This window comes from Pollicipes pollicipes, unplaced genomic scaffold (genome assembly GCF_011947565.3).
Source record: "Pollicipes pollicipes isolate AB1234 unplaced genomic scaffold, Ppol_2.1 Scaffold_6686;HRSCAF=7923_pilon_pilon_pilon, whole genome shotgun sequence".
NCBI classification, from domain to species: Eukaryota; Metazoa; Arthropoda; class Thecostraca; order Pollicipedomorpha; family Pollicipedidae; genus Pollicipes; species Pollicipes pollicipes.
The window spans coordinates 8,058,318-8,073,425 of record NW_023596921.1 but is presented as its reverse complement, the minus strand read 5'-3'; the positions used below and the strand labels follow the sequence as shown (position 1 = coordinate 8,073,425).

The window sequence follows — 15,108 nt, the reverse complement described above, 5'->3', positions numbered from 1 at the left end:
AAGGCCCAGCTCGAGTTGTCCGAATGGTGGCTGCGAGGAACGCGGAATAACCAGAGCCCTCTGCAAGCAAGGTCTGATGCCCATCCTTGCATGTGGTGATGGTGACTGGCATGCCGCCACCTCGTCACTGCACGTCACTGATAACCCTTGCTTATAACTGACGTTCGCGCCGACTGGCGGGTGGAGCGGCACCCAATGTTGGCGCTACGTTTTTCTCAAGCGCTCCTCAAAGCAGACGAAACCAAAATGATGATATTGACAGAACGTAAACGGAACGTATCGCTTCCCATAGAAACACCCGGAGATTTTAGAAATATGTATTTTACGAATGTGATAATCACCGCTAGAAAATTAGCTCAGTCAGGCGCGAATAATCGCAACGGCATAGCCGCAAACGATTCAAATATGAAGAGCTAGACAGAACATCATTCCATGTTCATGCTAAGTAGATGCCAGCGTCTGAACGGATTTAATTACTAGGATCTCTGTTTTCGCAATAAGATAAGAGACATCACAACTTAGGTATTACAGCACCTGTTCACGAAATAAAATGCAAACAATTTAATCAACACATCAATAAAAATATCAACAATGTTTAATGAAAACCAAAGGTCCCAATCATCGGAAGGTACAAGCGACTATATTGCACTACGTTGCAAGGATGACAGCATGGATGAAGAAAGTAGCAAGCAGTGGACCAACGTTTTGTCTTCGCACATGGTCCGGCGAGAAGTCTAACAAACATGTGGCAGCACGTAAATAAAAGACTGAAGCATCCCCGATAGTATCAGTGGACAAAACTCCATAAATATCAAGAAGAATAGGTTCGCAATAAATACCATAATAAATGCAATAAATATTATTAAATAAGATAAACGCAATACAAAATCGAAACAAGAATCAACGTGAAGTGAAGAACGTGACCTATGTACAGGTGAGAAATGAACTGCATAAGTCCAATGCGAACGAGAATGTTTCGTGCACGCTCGAGGGGCCAGCGTGCCGAAACGGCCACCTCAGCTGAAGTTGAGCGACCGGCGAGCCTTCGTGTTCTCCTCGTAGTAGATCTTGTGGATCTTGAACGGGGCGCAGGTGTAGGCGAGGCTGAGCCGCATCCTGCGCCGCCACTTGGCCTTGGGCGGCGTGCGCAAAATGGTGCTGACACCGTCTGCCGGACGGAGATGCGTCACGTCACCAACAAAGTACTTACGTTTTCGGATCAAGTTCACATCGTGCGCCCCCAGCTGCTTGAGCGGCAGCTGAAAGACCATCCTCAGCTGACCTATTCCGGGCCTTCACCTTAACGCACCACGAAATGCACGAGCGGCATTCTCAAGCTGAAATAGGCCATGTCCAGATGTCCATGATGCGACATTCCACACCCATGTCGGGCGCGGCTTGACAGCGGTTCAGTGAGCGCACGCGCCTGACCCCCTCACCCTCGAGCGCGTCGCGGTCAGCCCAGGGTCCGTCGAACGCCAGCGATCCGGACACGCGCAGCAGGCGCATCGGCACGTCCGGGTCGTCCACCTGGGAGGAGCTGTCGTAGCTGCTGCACAAACTGCCGCAGACGTCAACACCACCCGTCAGATGCCTCCAGTCGGGCCGCACTGCGTCGCAAAGGCAGGCAGTCAGTGAGCAGTAACCGTTCGCAGTGGGGTCGGCATACCACCCATGGAGCGCTTGACGGCATGGGGTATATCAGACGTCTGCGGTATCAGCAAGCGTAACTCTGCTCGCCGACCGTAAAAAAGTGACACCCGAGCGCATGTCGTGTTCGGAGGTACGTTTCTTTTCTAGCCCGGGATGGCTGTTGCGTCGCATATTGCCCCATGTGGTGCCGCTGCTCCTATTCATAATGGCTTCTTCGTCATCAGCGGCAACACAGTATTTTGATGACAGCCTAGAAAGCGTGCCTTGTGAGCGCCAATGACTGCCGTGAACCGCATTTCGGGATGCGATGTCAAAAGCTGCGCAAAGCTGAACTTTTAGTGCTGGCTTCAAATTTGTGAATGTGCCGCTGATCGGTACGCTTTCCAAAGTCGCGTGACGTCGGATTTCGGGTTTTGACGATCATCACCATTATTTTCAGCTAAGAGCAGCAGGCATCATCTGCCCGTGGCTCCATGGGTCGCGCTGGCAGCCTGCAGATGGTTTACGAGGTCACTGCCGTAGTGGCGCCGAGTCCATGTGCCAGCCAGCCGCACTAGCGTAGGCTTCGGGGATTAACCAACAGCCATCAGAGCTGCGCGGCGCGTGACGGCGGTCACTGGCCCGCTGGCGGCGGCCTCTGGCGCCTCATGCGTCACCTGAAGGTCGAGTCGGAGCCGGCCGAGACGGACGAGTGGCGAGAGTGACCAGAGCCGGCCGGCGGGGTTAGCAGGCTTAGCGCCAGCAGACTGGACGTCAGCGTGGCGTCGTCGCTGCCCTCCGGGCCGGCCAGCGGTGCCCGTTTACGGACGCGCCTGCCGGGCCAAGGTCGCTGTCAGCAGCGCTACCCTGCGCCGCGGCGCTCGGCAGCACCGCGCCGTCATGTGCAGCGCGTCCAGCTGCACCGAGCAGGCTGAACGGTCGCGTGCACAGCGTCACTGGCTCTGTGTAGCGAAAGCCTGAACCAGTAAGGCGTAGAAAAGTTCAGGTGCATGTGAGGGTGCATGCGTTCAGCATCTTAGCTTTCGACGCTTGCACATCTACGCGCTCAGTTTGAAGACCTCACGAGTGATAATTTAGCCGTCCATGTTATGACGGTCACGATTTGCCTTAATGGCCAGGACGCGTTCGCTTGTTGCAGGATATGCGCTCCAAAGCACTGATCTGTACCAATTTTCCCCATCCCATCATAGCGTAAGAGGGCGTGATTCTGTGTTAGGGAATGAGGATATCGCGTCATCCGAGGTCAAGCTGGGTAACATTACTCCTCCCACCGGTATCTGAAGGGTGTCGGGGAGGCTTTCAAATTACCTGGCTGCCGTTATTTGACCACTTAAAGGTAACTTGCCCTGGTTACACTTATGTTACGTCAAATGATAATGGCGAAGTGGGCGGGGCCTGTGAGGCTCCCTCGTCCGCTGTCGAGGTGGGGGAACCACCCGCCTGGCGGGGCTTGAAGTCAACTATAAGACTGCATCACAACACTCACCAATAAAGCAGGGATGCCGGCTGATCTCACGGTGACGGCTTCAATACATATGTGACCTGGGTGAGCACTGCACAGCATTGGGTGACACTTGGCTAAAAAACAACGCTGACATCGGTACGCCATTCATGTCGTCGGACAGTGTCGAAAATGATGCGTTAAACTGATCTCGCAATCTGATGTGCTCCGCACACCGAGTCAGCTGTACGCACGCCAGCACCAGCCGCGTAAGTATACTCGACCGGTTAGCACACGGCACTGTGCACATCATCAGTGTCGATGACTCTCTGAATACCATGCGTACCGATTAGCAGACATCAACCCATGATTCTGTCCTCTTCCTCACACATGGGAGGAAGGCGGTTCTCCCCTCACACGCACTGGGCCACAGAGAACGCCTAAACTGGTGTTTTGCACGGAGGCTTGCCGGGTATGCTGTATTTTATCCTGTTTTGTGGATGAGCCATTCTGAGATAAGTTGAGCACTGTAAAAGGTCATAGTACCTGCCCTGTATTGGAATATTGCTAATGTACAATCAGGGGTGTTAGTTGTTGTAAGTGATGTCGGGGGTCGAGCTGCTTGCCCGATGATCTACCCTCCCCCTTCCCAAAATGTATCCCTCCCAACGGATTTAGCCACGTTATTTTGGCAAGCGGCAACTTTTGGCCCTGAACTTAACTCACCTATCAGTTTTGAATTGAGCAGCACAGTATTCATAATAAGCAAATGTCCGTCTGCATGTTTTAACTTTTTTCCTGATTTTTTTTCTGGAATTCCAGCTGAATATTGGGGCCCAAACCAGCCTTGGGAGCTTGGGAAAGGGAAGACGCGGTCATCATACAAGAACAGAAATCGTCACCATGTGCACGATATTTTTTACATCGCAGTTTCCCTTCCATGAGACCGCTTTACGCTTACGTCGCCTGATCAGACGGGAAGCAAGCCTTCAACCAATTACATTGTCGTCTCTGATGTTCTGGTCGATAGCAGCCCGCCAGCATGCGCAAATCTTCTGCCAATGTCGAGTTACCCTAGTTCAGAGTCCAGCTTTGAAACATACCCAGTAATGGTCGGAAAAATGCTTAGGACAAAAAATCCTTACGGCATTAACCACGTGTGCCCAAGGAACGAAACGCCGATACAGAACGCAAGTCTCCCCAAAGCGGCGCATTCTCACCTGCAAATGTGAGGCACGCGCTCAGCGCGGCTGTACTCGTGATGCGTGACGGGCAGCTCGGACTGCAGGAAGGTCATGACCCGGCCCACGCCTTGCAGGTACACGCCGAACCAGTCGAGCTCGCAGGCCTCGGCCAGCAGCTGCTGGGTGCGCTGACACCGGTCGGCGTCCACGCACAGCACGTACAGCCGCAGCAGCTCCTCGTCCACGCAGTCCGCCGAGCCGTTCTGAAGAGGTTCCGATCCATATGCCACACACGTCGAAGTCCACATCCACACGCACGTTAGCACGGAGGATATGCTCGTCGGAACAGAACGCTAGTTGAAATCCAACAATCGGAATGATACTTATCTGAGTAATGTCAAGTCGCTGGACTCATTTCATGGCAAAATATTATAGCATACCTTCCAACATGACGCTATTCGATCATCTTCTAGTACTTTTGGTGGCATTTTTGCGCGTACTTCACAATTCTGAAATGCCCTTATGATCACATGCTAAAAGAAAGGCCCAGTTCGAGCCATCTTTCTCTGCGCTGTGCCAATCGCCCTGCACTACCACTGTTTGAGAATGCATTGAAGGAGGTATCAGCATCCGACATGTCTGTTCAAAATCTACCTAACTGTGCTTGGTACTTACCACTGAACACATTGGCTGCGAACGATGATCCTGATAAAACGTCGATTCCAGGCAGGCCATCGATGCCGATTTTCATCCAAGAGCACAATCCTGGAAATACATTTTGAATATTGGAACACCTTTGCTTGTATCCGCAACTGCTGAACAGAAGCCACTGCAATCGACGAAGCAGCAGCGGGGCACCTCCATCAGCCTCATCATATCTTTCTGAACTACATATATCGCTACGTTTAAGGATCAATTCTGGATTGAAGTATTACTTGAATGTCCCCTCCCCCTCTCCTGTAATGACACATTCGCGAGAAAGCGTTAGATCCCACTGTGAAGAATACACCAGCGCATCAAAAATGTTTGTGTATGAATGCCGCATGATAAATAATTGTTGAAACATTACGGAATAGTTATGTTCCACGGTAAAGCATAAACAAGTATGATGGCATGCTATCTGGAACAGGGGCGTGTGGGTTTACCCGGGAGTAAGAAGACAGAACAAAACGAAGAAATAACGATCCACGATCCACGTGCCCGTGGTGCTCCCCCCCCCCCTCCCCTACCATGAATGGCACTGCCTAGGAGCCCCGTCCCCCGGTGAGGAGGCCCAATTGTGTTCAGGAAACCTCCCGGAAAATTGTGGAAAAATATGCTGTGCCACCCCTTCACAAAATATGCTGTGCCGCCCCTGTTCCAAGACGGTCTGAATTGGGCAGAAAACGACACATCTCTGCACTTCGAAGAAAACCTAGGCAACGCCGGTCAAAACTCTTTCAAATACAACCCACCGAGGTAAAAGGCAGCACATACCGATGCGTTTTATTTTGAAATTAGAATAATCTTATATTTCGGAATGGCCACTCCCGAAGCCGCGGTTACCCCCCCCCCCCCCCCACACACACACACTAAGGCAGCGGCGGTGTAGATCCACTCTAACCTACGGCTTAAGTTCCATCCTTCATATTGGTGTAGGGACCGTTCAGAACCTCAGATACCAGCGTCTTCGTGAGTTTTTCCTGTTCGTATGCGCCGTAGGCCTCCTACCAAATCAGGAAATTTGAGGAAGGTTGCCGCTAGACGGTGGTTCAGAATCAATAGTCCACGCAATCCCCAGGATCTTCAGGCCGACTTGTACCCCCCCCCCCCCCTTCCCCATTTACGGTTACCCCACGGTGTCAGTGTCCCTGCTTGGGAACTCAGTAACTTACGTGAGGCGTGGCCTTGGCCTGATTTGTTCGAAGTTGGAAGGTATTTAGGTAGGTACGCAGGCCTCGAGAGATGCCTGCAGAATGCGAACAACCGAACCTAGTTCTACAGAAGCCGACAGAAACAGGCGATCTTATAATATGCGTAGAAATAGATGGCACACTCCAGTTCAGCTCAGCTTGCGACAATTTCCAAACTCGATAAGAATCAGTATCACCAACGCTGTAGAATTACGTGAAACTAGCAAATCGCGGCAATCAGTCCATCTTGTTTATTATTTTGCCACCAGCGGTTGCGGGCTGCGGAGCACTCGAGTATTCATTCTGTTTGAAATGGAATACTGTTGCCACGCAACCGACAGGAACTATTTAAAAAGAGTAACGAACGCAATGACGTGCACCATGGGTTACAAGCATCCGCTGACAAAGCAACAGTTTCTCAAGCTTATGATCAAGGTTTCTGCATTTTGGCAATTTTAAGAGGTCATTGGTCTCGTAAGTCTGGTTGTTCAGGGGTTAAAGATACCGGGTAGAGTAAAGTTCAGTACAACAAATTGTAATGTAAACTAGAAATGACTAGATGTGCAGTGTGGGCCAAATTTTCAGCTTCTACTAAAGCATGCAACTGAATACGGTAACTAAAGGTAACGTGGCGCTGGTGCTACACTAGTGGATGCCTTTAAAATAAATAGAAAATGTTGTTCCCGTGATTGCTGCAAGGGACTCTCGAGGAATTGTATGGTGCAGTACACTGGCAGCATGCATATAATGCAAATATTTTGGCTGATAGCAAATGATTAGCACATTCCATAGGTAACTGGTTAGCAACTCTAAAACGCTCGGCTTCCAACACACAACCTTTCCTCTACACATCCGACACGCTACCGCTTGAGCTATTGAGACCACCGTCCATGTCACGAAAGTGGAAAAATTCACGGCGTACCATGCACGAAAACTTTGACCCGGCGCGCCGTGGCAGTTTGGCTTCTCTAAACAGGCGCGGAACACTATAGGCTAGTGGGAAAAGTACGCCGTAGAGCGGTTGTGCCACCGACATACTTCAGAAATCCGCCCCAAGGATTTTGGGCTGGGAGTTATGGTTTCTAAATCGATTAAGTGGGAGGTAACGGCCTGTAAGGCTTATGGTGAAGGTTTGTGCGTTTTAGCAATTCTGAGAGGCTATTGACCTGGTAGGCCGGATTGAACACTCAGTGGCGGCGCCACAGATTTGGAGTTAAGACGGAAGATTTTTCAGGAGGCCTCCAAGACAAAATGGAGTTTATCGCGGGGTCCCGTTGCCAATTTCGTATTCAAGTGGGATCCGCCGGGACGTATCTCTTGTCAAATTTTTCACAGAGGCGTAGCTTTGTAAAAAGAGATAAACTTCCAAAATACGCCAACGACGGGTTTCTTCCCAGATTTTGCCCTCTATTCTCAGTGTCAAGGAGATGAAATGCCTATTGGAGAACTGGAATCGAAAATGGCCCATATGTTGGTCAGACAGCATCAGTACTGCACAGTCGGCTTCTTGTCGACATGGACCTGAGGGCTCATTTCCTAAGCAAGGAAAAAGCTGGGGTCAGCAATTTACATTTGTCGGCACCCAGCGTCTGCCAGGGGCCAACAGTGCCCGACAGGGGGTCCTGTGTTGGCAAGGGGCCCGGGTTGACGAAGGACGGTGCTCAATAAGGCCAAGGAGGAGCCAGGGGCCCATCGAAACCAACAGTCACCAGTCTGACTGGAGGGCATTAGGACCCGAATGGCTGGCTGTAGGTTAGCTGAAAGATTCCGGCCTGTAGGGCCGTGACCTGAAATATCAGTTAGAGGGAGGGTCTCTTGTTTTGATTGAGGACCCCTGAGACAATGTGAGCACCTATGTCGACCAGAGGTCACCAGCACTGAGTACTTGGCGTCGTGTCGGTCTGAACCCTGAGAGCTCATTTCTCAAGAGAACAAGGCCGGAGCCTTGCATTGATCTGGATCTCTGAAAAAGTGAGCAGGGCCCCTGTGTCTGCCAGGGGCCCACGGCGCATAACAGGGTTACTGTGTCGGCAAGGGGCCCGGAGTCGCCATGTGGAGTCGTGTTTGACGAGGCACGAAGAATTCTCGGGAAAACAATTAAGGACCAAATTGGACCGGGGCCGATGCTACCCGTAGTTCTGTGACCTAAAATGTCAGTCAGTGTACTTCTGTTAGGGTCCTTTTATTAGGGGCCTCTATCGCTAACATAGGGGGCCTCGACACGAAGCTACACAGTCTGCTTCGTTTCGGTCCGTGCCTTGGCCTTTAGTCCCGAGCAGGAACAAGGCCGGAGCCCGCGGTTTGCCATGTTCGGGGTTCTCGACACGATGAACGGCTCCAGTTTTGGCCAGGGGCCATCAGTGCCTAGCAGGGATCCTGTGTCGCAAGTGGCCCTGAGTCGGCCAAGAGTCGTATTTAATGTGGCCAAAGGGGGGGGGGGGGCACGAAGGGTCTCTCGAGACAAATTAATCGAGAGCCCGGTGGGAAGGTTAAAGGGCCCGAAGGGCTGGAAGGGCCGAAGGGCTTTAGGTCACATCTAGGAACCCATCGATGGGGCCATGATCTCAAATGTCAGTAAGAGGGCCTCTTACACCGATTGGAGGCCCTTGAGACAGTGTGTTTAGTTCATTTCGTTCAGAGATCACCAACGCCAAACACCCGGCTTCGTGCTGGTCTGAGCTCTGGGGGCCCATTTCCCAGGTAAGGACAAGACCGGGCACACGATTTGGATTGGTCGAGCCCCTGCAACAATGACAGGCTTCTGCGTCGGTCGGGGGCCCACAGTGCCTACAAAAGTGTCCTGTGTCAACAAGGGGCCTTAAGTCGGCTAGGGGAACATTGGCTGAGCAGGGACGGGAACGGGACACCGAATGCGAGAGGGTCGTTTGCACTGGTAGGGACCCTCCCACAATGAAAGGAAACCTGCTAAACTGTGATCAGAGTTCACAGTGAGGCAATGGTAGGACCCTATGCCAGTCAGAGCCCCAGTACCAAACGGTGGGCCCTCCAACCCGATTCCAGCCATGTTCCGTCAAGCCGAACTGGAATCGATGTGCCATTTATTGCACTGCCTGCAGCGATCAGGCATCTTGTTGCGTCAATCAAGGCCAACTGAGAGGGTCAGAGGGCTTTCCTTGTAAGGGAGGGCACCAATGTGATCTGATGTGTCCTTCTGAGGACCTCCCAGGACTCCGTGCCAATATCTTGGACTTGCAGCGTATGCTGCATGTGAAAAACCCGTTGGCTGTCTGCATCCATGAAACATCCAAGCCGACCAGGGGCACACCTATGCTCAAAGATTATACTTTATTACGAAAAGACGTAGTTACGGATGCCAACGTCTCGGAGGTGTGGCGATAGTCATGCATCACAGTATCCCATCGACATCGATACTACCACAAACCGACATACAGGTGGTAGCTGTGGCTGTGCGCCTCAGCTCAATTACCTTAAAATCTGAGTTCCCTATGCGTTCGACCATCGGCAAATGTCTTGCCTAGGATCCCTTACTAGATGATAACCCAGCCACCCGCCCCTTTCCTTTCACCCAGCGACTTCAACAGTCACGTTACTGTCTGGAGATGTGGCAAGACGAACCGCATGGGTCGGTGCTCCCCACTCCATAACGGCCTCTGTTTTCTGAAAACTGGCAAGTCACGCATATGACATTACGTCGGCTAACAAACTGAGCTATCAACCTGCCAGTATGCTAACCAATTTTTCTGTCCCGCACCTCTTGGTTTGTACAAAACGACCTGGGTAGTTATGGCCATTTCCCGATTTGACTAAAGTCGGATATAGAATATAGCTATGCATATATATATATATATATATATATATATATATATATATATATATATATATATATACATATATGCATATATATATATACATACATACATATATATATATTATATATATATATATATATATATATATATATTTACATACATATGCATATACATATATATAGGCATATAGCTGGATATAGATATAGCGCAACTTTGTGTCCAACCCAGGAGATAGAGTACACAGGATACAGATTGGGAGGCTTCCACCCGGGGGTATGATACATTTATCACTCCTGAAGAAGGCACAGTGCATCGTTACTCCTGGACAACTGACGAAAACCCTGATAACACCGGGTGATGCCTGCATGCGTTGGACATCCAGCCATCTACGTAAAATTCCTTCCCGGTGGTGAACCTCACAATGCAAAGATACTTTGAGAGAAAGTGGAAAGACGGCGCCCTTGAAAAAGTTTAACAAGCACCAAACGACATAGAATTCGATTGTCTACAAACATTTAAAGACCATAGCCCAGCGGGATGTTCTGAATGCAAAATACGCGTATTGGAGGGAATATTTGTCCAAAGTTAGTAGACTTTCTCCACTGAAACAGGCTTGGTCTAGAATTCAGCGCATCGCTGGGGAATTCTCCTCCGCTCCTCCTCTTCCAATATTAATTATTAGTGGTGCCGTCGTTACGGACCCTGTCGAGGTGGAGAACGGAATTTGCAAAAGTCCCCTTAGAACGATGCCGATTTGGGACAGGCAATCCAGAGTTTATCCGGTGCAGGGCGCGGTGTGAATCGTCCCGATAGAGCTACTTGTTAAGAGAGACGCAATCCTATAACTCGCCTGCTGCATTGTCCGAAATGCATGGTGCCGCGACATCCTTAAAGCACATTTCAGAAAGTCCCGACTGCATTTATAATTTGGTGCTCCGTTGTTTACCACCAAAGGCCACTTGAGAAAATTGAACACCGAACAGCGCGCGATCCTTCTTGATGCATTTAATTTCACGTGGACATGCAACAAAGGAGATTCTCTTCCTAAAAAAAAAACAATCGCAGTACCCCTGTTCAAGCCTGGTAGAAGGGAAAGGTCTGCAAAACTACTGTCCCATAACTTTGCCATCATGTGTATGTAAACTGTTTGAAGAAAAAGCAAGCGCCCGTCTTATTTGGTTCTTAAAAAACGTCTTATTGTTTCTAACGCTCAATGTAAATTCAGAAAAAAATCACTGTGAAAAATCAATTCTTCTGTTTTTTTTTCCGAGGAATAACGCTGTTACTGCTGTCTTATCCACGTGAATGTTATTCCTCACAAATGTACTGGGCAACTTACGTAACCACGACATCTTTTAGCTGTCGCCTGATACAGTGAAAAAGCCTATGACACGAATTGAAAACATATTATTTTAATGAAACTGCACAAATATCTCATCAGAAGACACATGGGTGTTTCTGTCTGATTTCGTAAACTACAGAACTTTCCGAGTTCGTGAGCAATCGGCTCTGTCTGATCGGTGCCTGCAAGAGAATAGCGTCCCTCAAGACAGCGTCCCAAACATTGTGCTGTTTGCCATCATGATAAATGATATCCCTAAAAGCGTCTCCCCACAGGCGCAGAGGCTACTTACCGTCCACAACTTTGCTATTAAGATTGCTGCTCAGACTAGCAGAACTTCCGAACGCAAAGCAAAATTAGTCTGAGACAGCTGGAAAGATGAAGTGTGCTAAATGGATTTCAAAGTTCTGTCACCAAAACTGCATGCGCTCATGTCTGCAGGAAACGAGGTCGCTTTCCCCGACCCACATGTTGAGTTAAATTGTAAATGAATTTGTATTAGATATGAAACGTAGCTCATTCGGGCCGTTTTAACAGCAAGCTGGCATTCCTCACACATCATGGATTTTTAAAATCGTTTTCTAAGGCCCTGAATATCTCACAGGCTTTGATTCGGATTTCTTATAGGACCGGCGGTAAAACACGTTTACTGCTTCACCGAGCCCTTATTCGATTAAATATCGACTATGTGTGTCAGGTGTATGACTCGAGCCCACAGTCTTCAAAGAGGGTACTAGACAGAGTACACCATGACGGAATAAGACAGACTTTTTGTGCTCCGTTTTTTCCCCTATTCAATATTTATCCCCGTCGACCCTAATTCATTCCGCGTTTTGGTCGTTTTTATTGTTTTCGTTTGACTTCCTTCCTTCGACTTTTTCACGTCGTTTTTTTTTTTTGTTCGGGATCCCTCGTGGAATACCCACGTCTAGGAAGAAATTATCTGAGAACATTAGCCCTGGGTCGCCAAGGGTCTTTTCACCGGCAGTCGACTGCGGGAGGGTATAAAAATAGCTCCTGGTATCTCAGAATCAGAATAATTTAAGGGGTAAACGATGGCCTTGGTCGATCTTACACAAGAGACGAGCGACTATTCGCGGACGCCGAACATGGATTTTTTCTGATTCTGCTGCCATATGTCAAAGAGTTTTCAAATAGCACCTTGTGAACGCAACTTGCCACAGCAGAGCCTTTGACCGATGCTGCCACCATCATGATCATCATTATCATGCATGCACTATGAATCGTTTAATGGTTCACGTCCATGGCTTCATGTTGTGCGATGAAAACAATAATGCGGCAATTATATAAAAACACAACAATAACGTAAAAAGAGCGCATAAAAAACTGTCCTCTGTGCTACGTTGGTTAAGTCTGGGACATTAGCAGGGCACGGCTCTGGGACGCCACAACGGTCAGCGGCAGGCGGTTCCAGGACGAGGCTGTACAGTATGACAACGCCCTACACGTCAATCTAACAAGCTTTTATACAGTCTTTCCGGCCGCCTGAGCCGGACAGCGGGCAGCTCCGAAGCGGCGGTCACCACCGACCGCGTGCCCCGAACTGACAGCGGTACGAGGGGCGGGCGGGACCTGGACTGTCACCGGGGCGCAGGGGAGGTTTAGGGTCCTGCAGACGCCAGTGTGGTCACAGTGTGTAATAAAGTCACTGATGCCGCGGTAGCCCAGCGACTCAAAGACCGATGAAATATGATCGCGGTCCCAGCCCACGACACGACTCAGGCCGCCAAACTCACCTCTTGCACTCGGCGGAGATAGCAGGCAGCGCCGCGCCCGAAACTTCGATGAGCAGTTTGTGGGTGTAAAATGGCAATGGATAATCAAAACAGGATAGTCTATATAATCAGTCGGTATTATCCAAAACAGTCTGTATAATCAAAACAGGATGGAAACGCATTTTTTGCCAATCTGGATGTGCTGCTCCTAGGACAGGATACGGTCAAAGGCATCCACGCACGGCGCGGGGACATACAGAGTGACAAATCAACAAATAAATGTCCCCACGCACGGCGCGGGGATATCACGAAGTTGGAGCTGTTCATACTGCATGTTTTCTGTCCCGGTGTCCGTTCGACGCTGCCTGACTCGCTGGAGCTGTCCTCTTTCTGACTAGCCACGTCACGCACGTTGTTTCCACATCGTTAGGTCTCATCCTGAAGCCACCTGATGCTAACTGTTGTGGCCTCCCGGAGCTGTGCTCTGTTCATGCATGACTTGACTCATGTGACATCGAGGACAGCCTTTTCCTCTGTGCTCTTCGTACGTTCGTTGTGTTTTCATAATGGCTGTATTATTGTTTTTTTTATCCCGTAGCGTGTAGCTCATTGGCTCGGATCAGATGTATATATATATATATATATATATATATATATATATATATATATATATATAGCGATTCGTAGGGAATACATCACAATGATTATCATCGTCACGATGATGGTGGCCATGGCGTAGGAGTTCTGCTGTGTCACGCCGCCATCATGTGGCGAGATTTGGACACTCGGTAGTCGATCCATCATATATATCTGGCAGCAGGATTGCTGGACACGCCAGATGGGGGTCTGCGCGTAGTCGCTCGCCTTGAAACTAGCACCAAGTGAAAGGAAAAACAGCTTGGCTCAGTTGTGGGAGCGTCCGATTGCGATCGTATAAGTTGCATTACCTCACACCTGCAGACGTACAAATTGAGCCGCCAGGACCTTTTTGGAGGGTGATAGTGGAAAAACGCTAGGTGAGTGCGCATCAAGCTGTTTTTAGCCTTTTATAGGAAGCCATTTATGGCGGCAATCGAAGAAAATCCGCCCCAATTTTTGTCCAAGCAATCCAAGAAATCCAAGAAATCCAAGAAAATCCGGCAATTTTTTTTTCTTCAAAAACCAGAAAAATGCATGGGCCTCTATGTGCGGTTCAAGGCTAGTTAACGGCCCAGGGTTGCATCGATTTCCGAAAAAATCCGAAAGCCGATCCGAAATCCGAAATCGGAAATCGGCGCGAGGATTTTGGCGGGAAGTGGCCTAAGTTATTGAACTCTTCTTTCAACCCAATAACAACAGCAACCAAGCACAACTGCATTTTCTTCTTCTTCTTTTTTTTTGCTTTAATTTGTCCTCTGGGTGTTGACAGGAAGGAAATAACCAACAAAGCTACCCCCCCCCCCCCCAAGTTGCAGGGACTTCCATTGCCCTGCCATACAATGATATCGTCAAAGATCAAGGCTCATGTTCAGGTCAGATCAGGCTTAGGAACAGGACGGTGCAGGGCCGGCCTCGGCTGGGCGCAGCAGATGGCGATTCAAGCGAGCGAGCAGCCGAATATGGAGCTGCCGAGGACAGCCGCATATTAACGAGGCGCGCCGTGTCCCCACATCCCCACCGATCGGACCGAGGCTGGATCCCCGCTCAAGTTCCTCAGCTATGGACGCGAGAAACCCACCGTTGAGCCTGAATACCCGCTCAAGTTCCTCAGCTCGGGACGCGAGAAACTCACCGTTGAGCTGAGCGTGAGTGTGCGGTCGTCGCACGGCAGCAGGAGGAATGGGCATTTCACGACATTTTACGATTCAGCTCAGCCATGGCTGAACGGTTGCCTATTTGACCGACCGCCAGTTCAGCTCTGCAGCCGTCCACTCGCGGGCAAGACCGGTACCCACGGGCGGGACACCAGGTGGGTCGTTCCAGCCAGGGGCGCAGCCAGTCTTGGCGGGGGGGGGGGGGGAGAAGGCAACGCGGTGACAAAGCCCCTTCTGACGAAAAAAGACCCCAGCAAAAAAGTCACCGTATTTCGT

General features: G+C 49.9%; 1 protein-coding gene across 2 annotated transcripts; it reads right to left on the bottom strand.

Annotated features, from left to right (window-relative positions):
• Positions 1–59: 59 nt before the first annotated feature.
• On the bottom strand, positions 60–14,871 carry LOC119107222 (uncharacterized). Of its 2 annotated transcripts, none has more exons than XM_037230630.1 (6): positions 14,811–14,871; positions 4,954–5,043; positions 4,315–4,541; positions 2,310–2,465; positions 1,440–1,561; positions 60–1,168 (listed from the first exon to the last, which is right to left on the bottom strand). In XM_037230630.1, the coding sequence occupies exons 2-6, from the start codon at positions 5,011–5,013 to the stop codon at positions 1,017–1,019; spliced, it is 717 nt and encodes a 238-aa protein (XP_037086525.1). In that variant the 5' UTR covers positions 5,014–5,043; positions 14,811–14,871; the 3' UTR covers positions 60–1,016. The 2 variants fall into 2 exon arrangements, with proteins under 2 accessions (XP_037086525.1, XP_037086524.1); XM_037230629.1 differs by lacking the exon at positions 14,811–14,871 and adding an exon at positions 6,153–6,435.
• Positions 14,872–15,108: the final 237 nt, after the last annotated feature.